General features: G+C 46.5%; 1 protein-coding gene across 1 annotated transcript in view; it reads left to right on the top strand.

Moving 5' to 3' along the window:
* The window catches only part of STPG2 (sperm tail PG-rich repeat containing 2), a 2,141,360-nt gene that overhangs the window by 652,786 nt on the left and 1,473,141 nt on the right, over positions 1–15,433 (top strand). The window contains exon 8 of the mRNA XM_085641159.1: positions 1,206–1,359. Within this exon, the coding sequence (XP_085497285.1) occupies positions 1,206–1,359 (154 nt within the window). The remainder of the gene's footprint in view (positions 1–1,205; positions 1,360–15,433) is intronic.

The following is a 15,433-nucleotide window of genomic DNA, read 5'->3' as shown; positions in this document are numbered from 1 at the left end:
ACGGAGCCGGTATATGGGGCTACGCCCCGGCAGGTTCTCTTCAGGTTGAGGAGAACGAATTTCTGAAGAAACTTTTGTGCCTGCCAAGCTCTGTTTCTAATGCCCTAGTGCATAATGAATTGGGTATTTACCATCTTTCCGATTTGATTCTCCTTAGACCCTTGATCCTATGGCGCTCCATTTGGATTAAAGAAGAGACTTCTTTGTGTAGAGCTATCATTTCTGACTGTCTTACTTTGGACTACTTTACAAGGATCCCATGGTTGAAGTATGTTATTGATAACTTCCGGGAGATCTTCAACATCAATATTATTGTGGATCACCATGGGGCAGATGTGTTGTCTAAATCTGATCTTAAGCAGTGTCTCTTACACCAGGCCGCCATTAAGAGACACCAGAACAGCTCCAATCTTTCATCTTATATTTTCTATCATGATTTAAATGAAGTTGTGGGCTTTCAACCATATCTGTCTCAAGTAACCTGGAAGGCACATCGGTTTGTGTTGACTAGACTTAGAATGGGAGTTGTCCACAACCTTGTTGCCTTCCCTTCTTTGAACTTACATCCAGTCGGTCCATGTCCATGTGATAACTCTACTCCCCAAAGCACAGTGCACTTTCTTCTGCTTTGCCAGTTGTATAAACATCTCCGGATAGCCTATCTGAAACCCTTGTCTTTAAAATTTGAGGTCAGAACAATACGTGACTGTATGTGTTTACTTTTTAACTTACATCATCCGGTAGTGTGTTTTTATACGGCTACTTTTCTTCTTAAATCTATTAATGCTAGGAAAAGTATGCTTTTTTAATTATTTTATGTTGATGAATTTTTCCGCCTCTGTATTTTAATAATGTTGTCTTTTAATGTTGTGCTTTTATGAACTTGTTCTATGTTCGAATAAAGCCTTATGAAATGAAATGAGTGGAGGGGTCATTATTTGTTTGACAGTGGGTTCCCTCTCATGTGTGAAATTATCTTATCAGATCGTAATACTAACTTTACTTACAGCCTGTAACTGTCTTGGGTATCTCATATTTATTCATACGCATGCTAGATTTAGTTGCACTGTGATGTAGGGCATTGCCCTTTGTGGTATGGTGTCTTGCCTGGAATAACATTGTTTAAATTTATCATATGCTGAGAAAACGTGAGAAAAGCTATTGAAATATACAAGTAAACAATCTCTTGTCCTTTGCTTCATTAGAGGTTTGTACCAACAGTATCTGCCACCCCTGCTCCCGGAACATACAATGAAGTGCGCACAGCATTTGAGACTTTGAAGAAAACATCGGCAGTGGTACCATTCGGTAAAACGGCAGCACGATTCACTCAAGAATCCAGGGTGCCAAAGACGCCAGGTTTGCAGATATTTTATTCTAGTAACACAGCCACTTTTATTTTATATCTTTTTATGAAACATTTCCCAGAAACATAAAAAAAGTCAATATTTGTTGCTCAAACACAGAACAAGGAACAATATCACATAGATTGAGAGTAGGGCATTAAGGGACTGATGTACAAAACATGTTTGCATTAGCGAATGCAAAAAAGCATTTTGGTATGTATAAATCACAAATTGCAATTCAGTAACATGTTTCCGAATCGCAATTATGGAATTGCGAATACATACATATTTGCTATTTACTGATACTGATTTGCTATTTAGAAGGGGCGTATTTATGACGTCCCTCCCAAATACAATATCCGAATGGGATGTATTAATGTTTTGCAACCCAATCCCTGTCACAAAACATTAATATTACACAGACACCTCGAAGGAGGTGGTAACCCATTCACAAATTAGAATGTTAAAATACATATTTTTTAAGAGCAGATGCCAGGTCTTAAAAAATGAAACTTAAATGTTTCATTTTCTTTTTTGAGACGCATTCTGTTTTCCTTTAAGCAAAATGGGTTGAAAGGAAAATGGGCTGCATAAAAAAAAACATTTCTTTATTAAAAAGCAATCACAGACATGGTGATCTGCTGAACCCAGCAGGCGACCATCCCCGTGATGGCGACGATTCCTAATGGGTCGCAAATTGTGACAAACCTCATTAATACTCAGCTGGGAACCCGATGATGAAGCATGCCACCAACTAGGTTGGTGGGTGAGGGTTCTTTAACAAACCCTATTGGTCCCTGGCACTACAGGCATTACAGCGTCATCAGTTTTGGGACTGTCTAAGTTGGTTTTGATATATGTACCTAGGGACAGGGACGGTCCCACTTAACAGTCCTTGCTCTCCTTTTGGTATTTCCCCAAACCTCATTAATATTCATGAGGTAGGTAGATTTTCCACCTACCAGAAATCACTATTTGGGAATGCTAAAAATCATAATTTCAGAATACCTATTTGCGTAGTTGCAATTTGGAGATAATCGCAATTTGGAAATCGATATTCCTAATGTTTGGACATCTGGCCCTAACACCTTCAAATGCCATTTACTGTCACGAGACGCCATAAAACATGTAACACACACTGTTCAGATAAAAAACACACCATTCATCCCACCCACCTCCCTAAAAAGACAAAAGACATCAGGGGAGAGAGGTGGATGGGGGACTGCTGTAGGGTTAAAGAGCTACTTTTAACATTCTTCTTTGTGGCTACTGTTTTATCTTGTTAAGTCCCATCAAGAATGAAGTATGAAGGAAAATGAGGTAATGCTAGGTGGTGGGTGGTGGCAAAAGGCTCAAATTTCTTGAGGAGAACAACACAGTAAAAAGGGGAATCTATGTTTTGCTTGCCTGCAGAAAAGGATGCACAATTGCACCATATTTGGGTGGCCTGATCCTGCCGGTATGCCTTCAGGCCCCACAGGTTCAGCTGGAGGAGACCCCATGGGTTCCGCATCTTCAGCTCCGGCCACAGCACCACAGCCTCCTATTGCATCCGTTCCCATATCCAGACCGGCGCCGTTCATTCCTCTGCGATCATACCTGGCGCCGCAGCCGACATCAAGGCACTTGGTGTCGCTGGCGCCCGCTGGTGGCGCCTCCCCCATCATTATTCCAGACGCACCAAGCCGGTCAGGCATCCACCGATGTCGAGACCGGTGCTGACGGAGCCGTACGGCTCAATGCCGTTCAACCTGCCCTATTCTGAAGGGTTAGCAATGGATGATGAAGTTTGGGAGGGGCAGCAGAATATCTTTGTAATCCCGCAACCAAATCAAGACCTGGAATTTTATGAGGTCCTGGGTGATGCCAGCAGCCTGGATACCTCTCCAGATTCTGGCATGCTGTCTCTCCTTAGCTTGGCTATGGAGGAGGGAGCTTCATTCACAATGGTGGTGCGTGAGGCTGCGAAGGTCTTGGACCTGCAGCTTCCTATGGTGGCAGTCAAGACTAACATCCTGATGGAGGTCCTGCAACCGTTCGGAACCGTTGCTGTCTTTCAGCGAGGCCTTAACAGATGCTCTAATGGGCACCTGGTCCAAGCGTAGCACAGGAGTTCCTGTGAATAGAACCATTGCACACTAGCACCACCCTGCACTGGCGACCCAGCTTTACTCTCTAGCCACCCCACCCCACAGAGCTTAGTGGTCCAAGCCTCCACTTCCCCAGCATGTTCTTTTCCACATCTCTGGATAGGGAATCCAAAAGGCTGGACAGCTTCAGTAAGATCATCTTTTCTACCACCAGCCTTGCATTGCGGTTGGCAAACACTGCAAGCCTCTTGGGCCATTACTCCCATTCTCTATGGGATACGGTAGCACAAGTGCTGCCCAGAGTCTCGGAGGAGGACCGAGCTCTCCTCTCCCAAGCCATTACAGATGGGAGAGATGCGGTTAAGTTTGCCATACAATGCAGCTTAGATACGACTGACTCGCTAGGCAGAGTGATTTCCTCAATGGTGGCCGTTAGGCGACACGCCTGGCTGAGGACGTCTGGCTTTTCAGGGGATGTCCAAGCTAACCTTGTGGACATGCCCTTTGATGGCTCTCATCTATTGGGAGACAAAGCGGATGCAGTGCTTAAGCCCTTTAAATACTCACGGGCTATGGCCAAGTGTCTTGGCCCCTACACGTCATCCCAACCTTCGTCTGCTTTTCGCCCCTTACGTGGCTACAGAAGGGGCTTCCAACCGAGCCAACCCTATTCCAACCAGAGGACCCCGCAAGTCCAGTAACCTCTGCGAGACCATGGCCGTGGTTTGCCCTGAACCCGTGGGTCGGATGTACAGAAGTCAGGTCAAGCCACAGCCCCTTCCTCCACAGCAAAATCCTCCTAGTTCGATCCTCCTCAATCAAGGAAATGCCATCACCTCCACCACTGGCGAGATATCACCTCGGACAGCTGGGTGCTGCAAATAGTCCGAAGGAGCTACTCCCTCCCCTTCAAGACTACTCCTCCCTCCATGCCTCCAACTTACGATCGACTGGCAGAGGATCACCTTGCCTTATTCCACGAGGAAGTCAAGCCTCTCTTGACCAAGGGAGCCATAGAGAGGATCCCCGGGCCAGAAATAGGCTATGGTTGCTCTTCCTGCTATTTTCTGGTTCCAAAGAAGGCGTCCTATCCTAGACCTCAGGGCCCTCAACTACTTCCTTAAAAAGGAGAAGTTCAAGATGCTCACCCTTTCTCAGGTTGTGTCTACTCTGGACCCGGGAGACTGGATGGTAGCCTTGGACTTACAGGACACCTATTTCCACATCCCCGTCCTTACTGCCCATCGTCGCTACCTGTGGTTTACGGTAGGCCACAAGCACTTTCAGTTTGCCCTGCTCCCCTTCGGCCTCACCATTGCCCCTCGGGTGTTCAACAAGGTGATGGCGGTGGTTGCAGCCCAACTGCAGAGATCAGGGATTCCAGTCTTCCCCTATCTTGACAACTGGTTGTTGAAGGCGGGCTCGTCACAAGTAGTCGTCTCACACATCCAGTCTATGGCAAACCTCCTGCATTCGCTGGGGTTCACTATTAACGTGCCGAAGTCACACCTGACACCCTCTCAGATTTTCCCTTTCATCAGAGTGGTTCTGGACACAGTGCAGTTTCGGGCCTATCCTCCCAAACGGTGAGTCAAGGGTATTCAGGCTATGATACCGATGTTTCAGCCTCTATCCTGGATTTCGATGGGATTGACTCTGAGGCTGTTGGGCCTCATGGCCTCCTGCATCCTGCTAGTGGACCATGTCAGATGACACTTGTGGGCTCTGCTGTGGGACCTGCAGTTCCAATGGGTGCAGCTTAGGGGAAATCTCACTGACCTAGTTCAGATATTGGAGGGCACCGTGAACATCCTGCAGTGGTGGATGACAGACCATGATTGGGTCAGCGGCTTTTTATCACGAGTGGAGTGCAGGCCTTCTATACGCCTTTCCGCCCATAACACTACTGCTCAGAGTGCTCAAGAAGATCAAAAGTGACCTGGCCCAAGTTATCCTTGTGGCTTCGGAGTGGGCACAGAGAGTCTGGTATCGTGAGCTTCTGTAGATGAGCATCAATCCTCTGGTCAGGCTGCCTCTTCGGGACAATCTTCTGTCTCAGCAGCAAGGGAGGGCCCTGTCAGATGTCCTTCTTTTTATTCTCTCTTTGGCCCAGCAGGGCTCTGCTCTGTGCTTTCCGAAGGGCTAACTTTTGGCCCTATCTGCTTTTCCTTGGCTGCCGTATCAGCAGTCTTTTTTCAAATCTCCTTTTTTAGAGATTTTTGAAGGGGCTTACCCATATGTTTCCTCCGTCACCTTTTATTGTGCCCCAATGGGATCTTAATTTGATCCTTGCCTTTTTGATGTGTTCACCATTTGAACCTCTGCACAATTGTCCCATCTGGCTGCTCCCTATTAAAACAGCCTTTTTAGTGGTAATTACTTCTACCAGGATGTGAGCGAACTACAGGCACTGTCTTCTCAGCCTCCTTACCTGACCATCTTTTCGGACAAAGTAGTGTTCCGCACTAGGGCGTCTTTTTTGCCAAAGGTAGTAACACCTTTCCATCTGGCCCAATCTGTTACTCTACCCACTTTCTATGCATTCTGCATTCCTCCAAGGAAGAAGAGCGTCTCCACAGTAAGGACCCAAAAAGAGTGTTATCATTCTACCTTGATCATACAAAGAGTTTTGGGTGGACGACCAACTCTTCATAGGGTACCATGGAGCGAGCAATTCAGAAGAGGACCATTTCACACTGGGTCATCAACTGCATAAAAATATGCCACGCATTGGCGAAAAAACAACCTCCTGTAGGCCTCAGAGCCCATTTTAACATGGTGAAAGCAGCCACCAAGGCTCTCCAGCATGGTGTTTCAGTTTCTTACATCTGCCAAGCGGCCACTTGGGCACCTCTGCACACGTTTGCCAGACACTACTGCCTGGATTCTCAGGTCCGCTTGGAGGGTCTCTTTGGCCGCTCTGTCTTGCAGGACTCCTTGGTCTGAAACCTTTCAGCAGTCTCTCATGCGGTGATTGTATTGCTTGGGTATATGTTCAAAGGTAATGAATCTGCGGCTAGATGTCTCTATGAGATGGACAAGTTACTTACCTTCGGTAACGCCTTATCTGGTAGAGACATGATCAAGCGGCAGATTTCTTACCGACCCAACTATCTTCCCCACACTGCCGCGGATGTCATGACAACAACAAATCCGATGCCTACGATATCACGTGGAGACGACCAATGCCACCTATCGGCACGCAGCAGCAAGCAAGCAAGCAAATTTGTATTGCGCAACTAAGCCCAATGGGCGTCAAGGCGCCTAACCAAACAATACTGACTCTGACTCAGAAAATACTCGGAACTTACTGGTAGGCCTTCACAAAATACCAGGTTTTAAGTGCTTTCCTAAAAAGGACCAAAGAGGGTTGGGACTTAATCTGCAAAGGGAGAGAGTTCCAAAGTCGTGGAGCAACGATGGAAAACGCTCTACTACCCCATCTCACCTTCTTACTTCGGGGGATTACCAATTGATTAGCCTCTGAAGAGCGGAGACATCTGCTAGGAATATAACGTACCAGAAGGGACCCCAGAGCATCAGAAGGGCCAGCGGAAAGAGCTCTGTATGTAAGACAGAGAAGTTTAAAAGTAATCCTGAAATGGATGGGGAGCCAATGTAAGTGCTTCCTAGCAGCAGTTGCAGAGGAATCTTTCGGAAGAGCCAAAACGAATTTAGCAGCAGCATTCTGCACGACCTGAAGGCGCTGAATGAGATGTTTATTAGTATCCGCATAGAGTGCGTTACAATAATCCAGCCTCGAGCCAACAAGAGCAGTCACAGTTTGCTTGCGTGCCAATGGTGAGAGATAATGAATAATTTTTCTTAGGGTCATAATGACACCCCAACATGTAGAAACCGTCCTGCTGACCTGGAGATTCATAGTCAATGAAGTATCAAAAATGACTCCAAGGTTCCTAGCAGACTTAACAGGGGAAGGGCAGGTTCCCAAAGACGTAGGCCACCAATCACTAGACCAGATATCTTGGTCTTTACCAAAGACTAGGACCTCAGTTTTGTCGGCGTTCAGTTTTAAGGAGTTTGACACCATCCAGTCCGCGACCAACTGCATACAGGACCTAAAACTGGACGCCGAAACACTGACAGGGTGGGCTAGAGACACCATGATTTGTGTGTCGTCAGCATAGGAGACTACCTCCATCCCCTGAGATCTTACTAACCTAGCAAGAGGGGCAACATAAAAGTTGAATAAAGTTGGGCTTAAAGCAGACCCTTGAGGCACCCCACATTGCAAAGATTTAGCAGGGGAGAGGAAGTCTCCAAGCATGACTCTTTGCTCTCTCAGATGTAAAAAAGAGTCAAGAAGGCCTAAAGCTGGCCCAGCCACCCCTGCCTCCCTTAACCGAGATGTTAAGATGGAGGGAGACAGGGTATCAAACGCTGCGGTAAGGTCCAGGAGAACTAAAATAGTTGTCTGACCCCCATCAACCTTGCAGCGAATGTTATTTACCACCATCGTCAGAGCAGATTCGGTGCTGTGGAATTTCCTGAATCCATGCTGTGAACTGTCAAGAAACTCAGAGGAGTCAAGAAAGGTGGATAGATGGAAATTGAGATGTGCTTCAAGCATCTTGGCAGGAGCAGGTAACAAAGAGATTGGTCGAAAATTCTTCAATACTCCCGGATCAAGGGAAGGCTTTTTAAGGAGAGGTCTGACTATAGCCTTTTTCCAAGTCACAGGAAAAGTACCCTGGGCTATGGCCTCATTCATCACTTCCAGCAACGGAGGCAGAAGGATCGTCCTGCAATCCTTAAGGACTCTTAAGGGGCAGGGATCAGCAGGAGAAGCAGACTTAGTTCTATCAAGAAGGGCATTGAGACTCTCAAGAGAGAGCGGTGGAAAAAGAGTAAGGAACTTACTATTAGGTCCCTTCCTCCAGGACTCTGCGGCCTTAATCGCAAGGAGGGAACTATCATCTGATAGAATCCTCTGAGTTGCCAGGTCCTGATGAATATCCGAAATTTTCTTGTAAAAGAATTCGGAAATATTGTTGCATAGCTCCTGAGAGTCCACAACTGGGTCCGGTGACTGAGAAGAACACAAAGAGTCAACTATTTTAAACAATTCTTTAGATGAAGAGAGGGAGGCCGTCAAATTAGAAAAATAGACTTGTTTTCCTCTGATCACATTAAATTTATAGGTTCGTAGAGACAGCTTGTGATCCTCTCTGTCAGACGGATCCCAAGACTTACGCCATTTCCTCTCCTTGGCTCTACAGGTTTGTCTGAGGAGTCTTAAGGACTCTGTAAACCAGGGCGCTGAGGGTTTACGACGAGCCACATATCGCAAAGAAGCGGGGGCAAGCACATCAACCGCTCTGCTAATAGAATCAGCCAACTCCTGGGCCGCCACATTAACATCTCGTGAGGACAGGGCCCCAGAACCTTTTATCAGAGGAGCGAGGGCCTGAGTGGTAATATTTTTATAACTCCTTTTCCAGACTCTATTATTGATGGCATAACTATGGGGGTCTTCAATAGGGATTGTGAGTTCAAGGGGTACAGCCAGATGATCCGACCAGGCCAAGGGAATGGGAGAGCCAGCTGAAAGTCTAGGGTCATTAGTAAAGACCCCGTCTAGTGTATGGCCCGCTCGATGAGTAGGGCCTTTCACCAGCTGGTTAAGCTCACAAGCTTCTAGCGAGTTAATCAGTTGAAGTGTATCACTTGCTCCAAAATTCTCCAAATGAAAGTTTAAATCCCCCAGAATAGTGAGCTGCGACTTACCAAAATAAGACTCTAAGATTCAAAGTAAATCGGAGCAAAAGCTCGTTCTGGGACCAGGCGGTCTATAAACGAGAATGCCCGTGAAGGAAACTGTAGGTGAAGAAGAGATACAAACAGGGGTACTGCTATCAAAAATATTCGGGATCCAGCCTGATGCTGACGGTAAGTAACTTGTCCAGCACTACCATTTTAAATGGTTTAGTTGCTGTTGGCCTCCAAAAATTGATTCTGGCATATCCCGTTACTCCTATTTAGTGCTTAGGTATAAACTTAAAGAATGTTGTTTAAATATTTTATTAATTATTTTGACTAATGAACAAGACTGCTTGTCTGTAAAAATGCATTGTTTTCCACTTGTGGGCACAATATCTAGAAAACCCTCTTATTCCATTAATAATTAGTGCATCTCCGATATCCTACGACATGTGATTTCAAATATAAGAAAAACTTTCTTTCTGAGTGTGACTTTATTTGAAGTTCAGTTATAATGCCCGGCATACTTCTACAGCATATAATTTAAAAATGCCTTGTCTTTGACCGATTATTCAAGTTTAATATCTATGGTGGCAAAAAAACATTCTGGTTATTACGATCGTTGTACACATAAACATACAGGGCATTAGGCACACAGACTCTGTAAGCCACAGTGTGCATAGGTATAGGCCTCCGCCTTGAACAATTTCAATATATTTTTGCCTGATATATAGCAGTAACGAGTGGACGTTTGTGGGATTCGTAACTTCCAGGGCATATTCTCTCCCCTAATACATCTGATGTGGATTCTCCACATTATAAAAAAATCCCAACCTGTGGATAGAATATTTACAAATATCTTTTTATTTTTCATGCGGAAACTATTTCTTTAGTAAGCAAAGACTTCCTCTCTGCAGGAAGCTGGGCTGGCTTTTTATGTAGTATACCAGAATGAGGTATGATATGTAGAAATTTCAGACGAGCCTTATTGGTTTACAGGGCTTAAATTAATAATCCCAAATGCTCTCTTATGTGGTAGTGTGGTCGAGCAGTTTAGGCTTATCAGATGGTAGTGTTAATGCATTTGTTGGACACACACAAAGTCAATAAATGACACAAACACTCAGGAAGAAACTCAAGAACAATTTAGAAAAATAACAAGTATTTTCATATTTATTTTAACACCAAGAAGTTTATTAATGGACAAGTACTTTTTGTAATAACAATTTTAGCAGGTAAGTCACGTGTTCACTTAAATGCGTTATTACACGGTAATTCTTTCCTATGGAGAAAAAGACATATACAACATATGGTTCTTTGCGAACAGTTCTATGGGGGGTTACCTTTGGGACTGAAGGTGCTAGGGGGCCAAGGTACACAGTAGGCAAGGAGGGGGCCAACTAGAAACAGGCTGCAGAGTGGGACTTGGGGACAAGTCTGGGAGCTCCCAACGGGGAGCTCGATTCAATCATGGGGGTCCTGGGAGCAGGGGAGCACTGTCAATTGTGGACCCGGGCTGGGGAGCTTGGGCGCAGAGGGTTTTGGTCAGCTGGTGCCCATGCGTCAAAGGCACACACGTATCTTGGTTAGACCTGCAAAGTGGAACAAATTAGGACAGCTGGGCCCCTCTAGGTGCTGGCCTTTGCGATGCTGATGGCCCTTGTCGGCTGCTCGGTCTCTGCAGTGTTGGAGGCTAAATTGAATGCAAACAAGCTTTGGTTGCTGCAAGAGGTCCAGTACCACAGATATTAGTGCAAGGGGGCTCCGTTTGGTCCTGCCTTCTTCTCATACGGTGGGGAGTCAGATCCAACTTCTTGGAGCATGGTGACCTTTTCCTGGTCAGCTGCTGCATTGGTGGACCCCGTCAACAGCAGAACGGTGAACAAGATGTTGTGGTCAGTGCATGCAGGCTGCAGGGAAGTGACTCCTCCACTTCAGGGGAGATGCTTATGGCTTTGCAAAGTGTTGGAGGCCCTCCAAGGCTTTTGGAGGCTGCACAGCTGCAGGACAAGCCTGTGTGTAGCAATTGTAAGGACAGGAGCAGGTGGCAGGCAGGGTTTGGCGCCAAAATCCACCAGCAGCTTGCGGTTCTTGCTTCTTTAGCTCTTCAACATTCTCTTCTTTCTTCAGTCAGTCGAATCTACATTCTTGATGTCAAGGGGCCACTTAAGTACTCGATTTAAGGGTGTTAAGGGGAGTGAAGGATAGTAGCCAATGGGCTACTTACCCTTGGGGTCACTACACCTCCTATATGACCACTTTCTGTGGTGGTGGGCACAACCCTGTCCCAAAATTCCTAAGTCCACCAAAATAAAAAGGGTGGAACCCTCTTTCGTGGGGCACATCAGGTAGTCCATCTTACGGGCGTTACTGGCCTGGTAGTGCACCACACCTCCTAGCATAGCTAATTTCCGGCCTGTACTGATGCCAAATGTGCCTCAGGGCAGGCGATGGCATCTCACAGGTCTGGGGGAAGCTGGGATCGCATACCAAAGGTAGCAGGGGCTTTGAAGTCCCTAGCCTTGATATACCGATTCACTGACCATCCTGCTGGAGGAGGTGTGGACACCTTCCTTCAGAGTAGGCATTGTTTCTGGTCTCAGAGAGCACAACCTCTCACCTGCAGAGGGTCACAAACATGTTTGTCGTGGCAGGCTGGAAGATACCAATCAGTCAGCACACTAAGAGGCTGGTAGGTTTTCAGGGGGCACCTCTAAGGTACCCTCTAGGTGCATGCTTTAACAAATCCATTACTGGCGTCAGCGGGGATTTATTAAGATGAGGTGTTTGATGCCAAACACCATAGGTTTCAGTGAAGCCATCATGTAGCTGTAATAATCAGTGCCCATTCCATATACTTAAGATGGCTTCCCTGTTTGCTTGTAGTATCCAGCAATTAAACTAGATAACACAGGGGCGTATCTGCTATGCAGATATGTCCTCACATGTAATTTAATGCACCCTGCTTTAGAGCTGTAAGGCCTGCTGTAGGGGTGGCGTACATAAATTGCATACAGTGCGTATGGGCATGGCACACAAGGTGTGTGCCATTTTGTGTTTTCACTTTTGTCCGCACCATTTCACACAGCCTACAATGGCAACGTGCATGAGTTTGGTTGTGGGTCCCTTAGGGTGGCACAATACATGCTGCAGCCCTAAGGGATCCTCTTTTGTACCCATGCCCTAGGTACCTAGGAAACCATTTACTAGGAGATTACAGGGAGGATAAAGGTCTTGCTAACAGGGGAACAATTGCACAGTTCCCTTGTTTTGGGGAAAGAACACTGGCACTGTGGGCCTGGTTAGCAGGAACCCAGTGCTCTTCAGTCAAAATTGCATCAGATACCAGGCAAAAAAGTGGGGTGACCATGTCAAAAAGGGACAACTTTCCTAAATTATCACTATCACACCCTAAAGGAAATTAGTGTGTTATGTTATTTTATATTATGTTATGCTATGTTATGTTACTTTAGGTTATGTGATGTGTATTTGTATAGTACATGACTCCACTCGGTGAAGATGAAGCTTGGTCCAGGAGAGGGCCGAGGCTAGGTGTGAGCCAGGTCTTCAGTTTCTTGTGGAATTCAAGAACTAATGAGTTAGTTCTGATGTACAAGGATAGGCTGTTCCAGGCTTGAGGAGCGAGGTAGGAGAAGGCACAAATTCCAGATCTGGGTGTGGTGTGGTGGGGATTGGTCTGTGTGGTTGTTGAGTGTATTGAGTGTGTGAGGTACAGGGGAGTGAGATGGGTGTGGGAGGAATCATGTGAAATAGCAGGTGACGTAGGAGAATGCACCTTCAGTGTTGGGCTGCCGTGACATGCCAGCAGTGCTGGGAGGTGTGACTGCTGTTCAGACTGCAGACGGTGGAGCTTAAGTAGTGACGGGGGGAGCCAGTCAGTGGAGGACGAGGGGTACTGGTGCTGGGTGAGAGCAGGGCAAAGACGAGCACAGATAGGTCTGCCGCCACCATTAAGTGAAGCCATTTTTTACGGAAACCAGTGATGTCCCTGCCCTTACAGATTTACGATGGGAATGATCGGAAATCCACTGACGTCATTTCCTGTGCAGATGGATGATGGGAAATCTGGTGATGTCGCCTCCTGTGCCGATGGATTGTTGGAAATGAGTCTCTATGTTTGGCTTCTTCTTTTAAAAGACAGGCTTGCTGGGAAATCGATGATGTTACTTCTTGTGCAGAAGGATGATTGATAGATGAGGAGAAATCCAGTGCCGATGGATGATGGGAATTGAGTCCTCTTGCTTGGCTTCTTCTTTTAAAGACATTTTTGGTAGAAATCAAACTGCTTTGTGCTCTTTCCTGCACTTAGTGTTTTTGTTCATATGTAGTTTTAGAGTGGTTCTGGACACAGTGCAGTTTCGGGCCTATCCTCCCAAACGGTGAGTCAAGGGTATTCAGGCTATGATACCGATGTTTCAGCCTCTATCCTGGATTTCGATGGGATTGACTCTGAGGCTGTTGGGCCTCATGGCCTCCTGCATCCTGCTAGTGGACCATGTCAGATGACACTTGTGGGCTCTGCTGTGGGACCTGCAGTTCCAATGGGTGCAGCTTAGGGGAAATCTCACTGACCTAGTTCAGATATTGGAGGGCACCGTGAACATCCTGCAGTGGTGGATGACAGACCATGATTGGGTCAGCGGCTTTTTATCACGAGTGGAGTGCAGGCCTTCTATACGCCTTTCCGCCCATAACACTACTGCTCAGAGTGCTCAAGAAGATCAAAAGTGACCTGGCCCAAGTTATCCTTGTGGCTTCGGAGTGGGCACAGAGAGTCTGGTATCGTGAGCTTCTGTAGATGAGCATCAATCCTCTGGTCAGGCTGCCTCTTCGGGACAATCTTCTGTCTCAGCAGCAAGGGAGGGCCCTGTCAGATGTCCTTCTTTTTATTCTCTCTTTGGCCCAGCAGGGCTCTGCTCTGTGCTTTCCGAAGGGCTAACTTTTGGCCCTATCTGCTTTTCCTTGGCTGCCGTATCAGCAGTCTTTTTTCAAATCTCCTTTTTTAGAGATTTTTGAAGGGGCTTACCCATATGTTTCCTCCGTCACCTTTTATTGTGCCCCAATGGGATCTTAATTTGATCCTTGCCTTTTTGATGTGTTCACCATTTGAACCTCTGCACAATTGTCCCATCTGGCTGCTCCCTATTAAAACAGCCTTTTTAGTGGTAATTACTTCTACCAGGATGTGAGCGAACTACAGGCACTGTCTTCTCAGCCTCCTTACCTGACCATCTTTTCGGACAAAGTAGTGTTCCGCACTAGGGCGTCTTTTTTGCCAAAGGTAGTAACACCTTTCCATCTGGCCCAATCTGTTACTCTACCCACTTTCTATGCATTCTGCATTCCTCCAAGGAAGAAGAGCGTCTCCACAGTAAGGACCCAAAAAGAGTGTTATCATTCTACCTTCATCATACAAAGAGTTTTGGGTGGACGACCAACTCTTCATAGGGTACCATGGAGCGAGCAATTCAGAAGAGGACCATTTCACACTGGGTCATCAACTGCATAAAAATATGCCACGCATTGGCGAAAAAACAACCTCCTGTAGGCCTCAGAGCCCATTTTAACATGGTGAAAGCAGCCACCAAGGCTCTCCAGCATGGTGTTTCAGTTTCTTACATCTGCCAAGCGGCCACTTGGGCACCTCTGCACACGTTTGCCAGACACTACTGCCTGGATTCTCAGGTCCGCTTGGAGGGTCTCTTTGGCCGCTCTGTCTTGCAGGACTCCTTGGTCTGAAACCTTTCAGCAGTCTCTCATGCGGTGATTGTATTGCTTGGGTATATGTTCAAAGGTAATGAATCTGCGGCTAGATGTCTCTATGAGATGGACAAGTTACTTACCTTCGGTAACGCCTTATCTGGTAGAGACATGATCAAGCGGCAGATTTCTTACCGACCCAACTATCTTCCCCACACTGCCGCGGATGTCATGACAACAACAAATCCGATGCCTACGATATCACGTGGAGACGACCAATGCCACCTATCGGCACGCAGCAGCAAGCAAGCAAGCAAATTTGTATTGCGCAACTAAGCCCAATGGGCGTCAAGGCGCCTAACCAAACAATAATGACTCTGACTCAGAAAATACTCGGAACTTACTGGTAGGCCTTCACAAAATACCAGGTTTTAAGTGCTTTCCTAAAAAGGACCAAAGAGGGTTGGGACTTAATCTGCAAAGGGAGAGAGTTCCAAAGTCGTGGAGCAACGATGGAAAACGCTCTACTACCCCATCTCACCTTCTTACTTCGGG

The sequence above is a fragment of the Triturus cristatus genome, chromosome 2_2, assembly GCF_964204655.1.
Source record: "Triturus cristatus chromosome 2_2, aTriCri1.1, whole genome shotgun sequence".
Classification (NCBI taxonomy): domain Eukaryota; kingdom Metazoa; phylum Chordata; class Amphibia; order Caudata; family Salamandridae; genus Triturus; species Triturus cristatus.
Note: the sequence above shows the minus strand (reverse complement) of the source record. Positions and strands in the feature narration are given on the sequence as shown.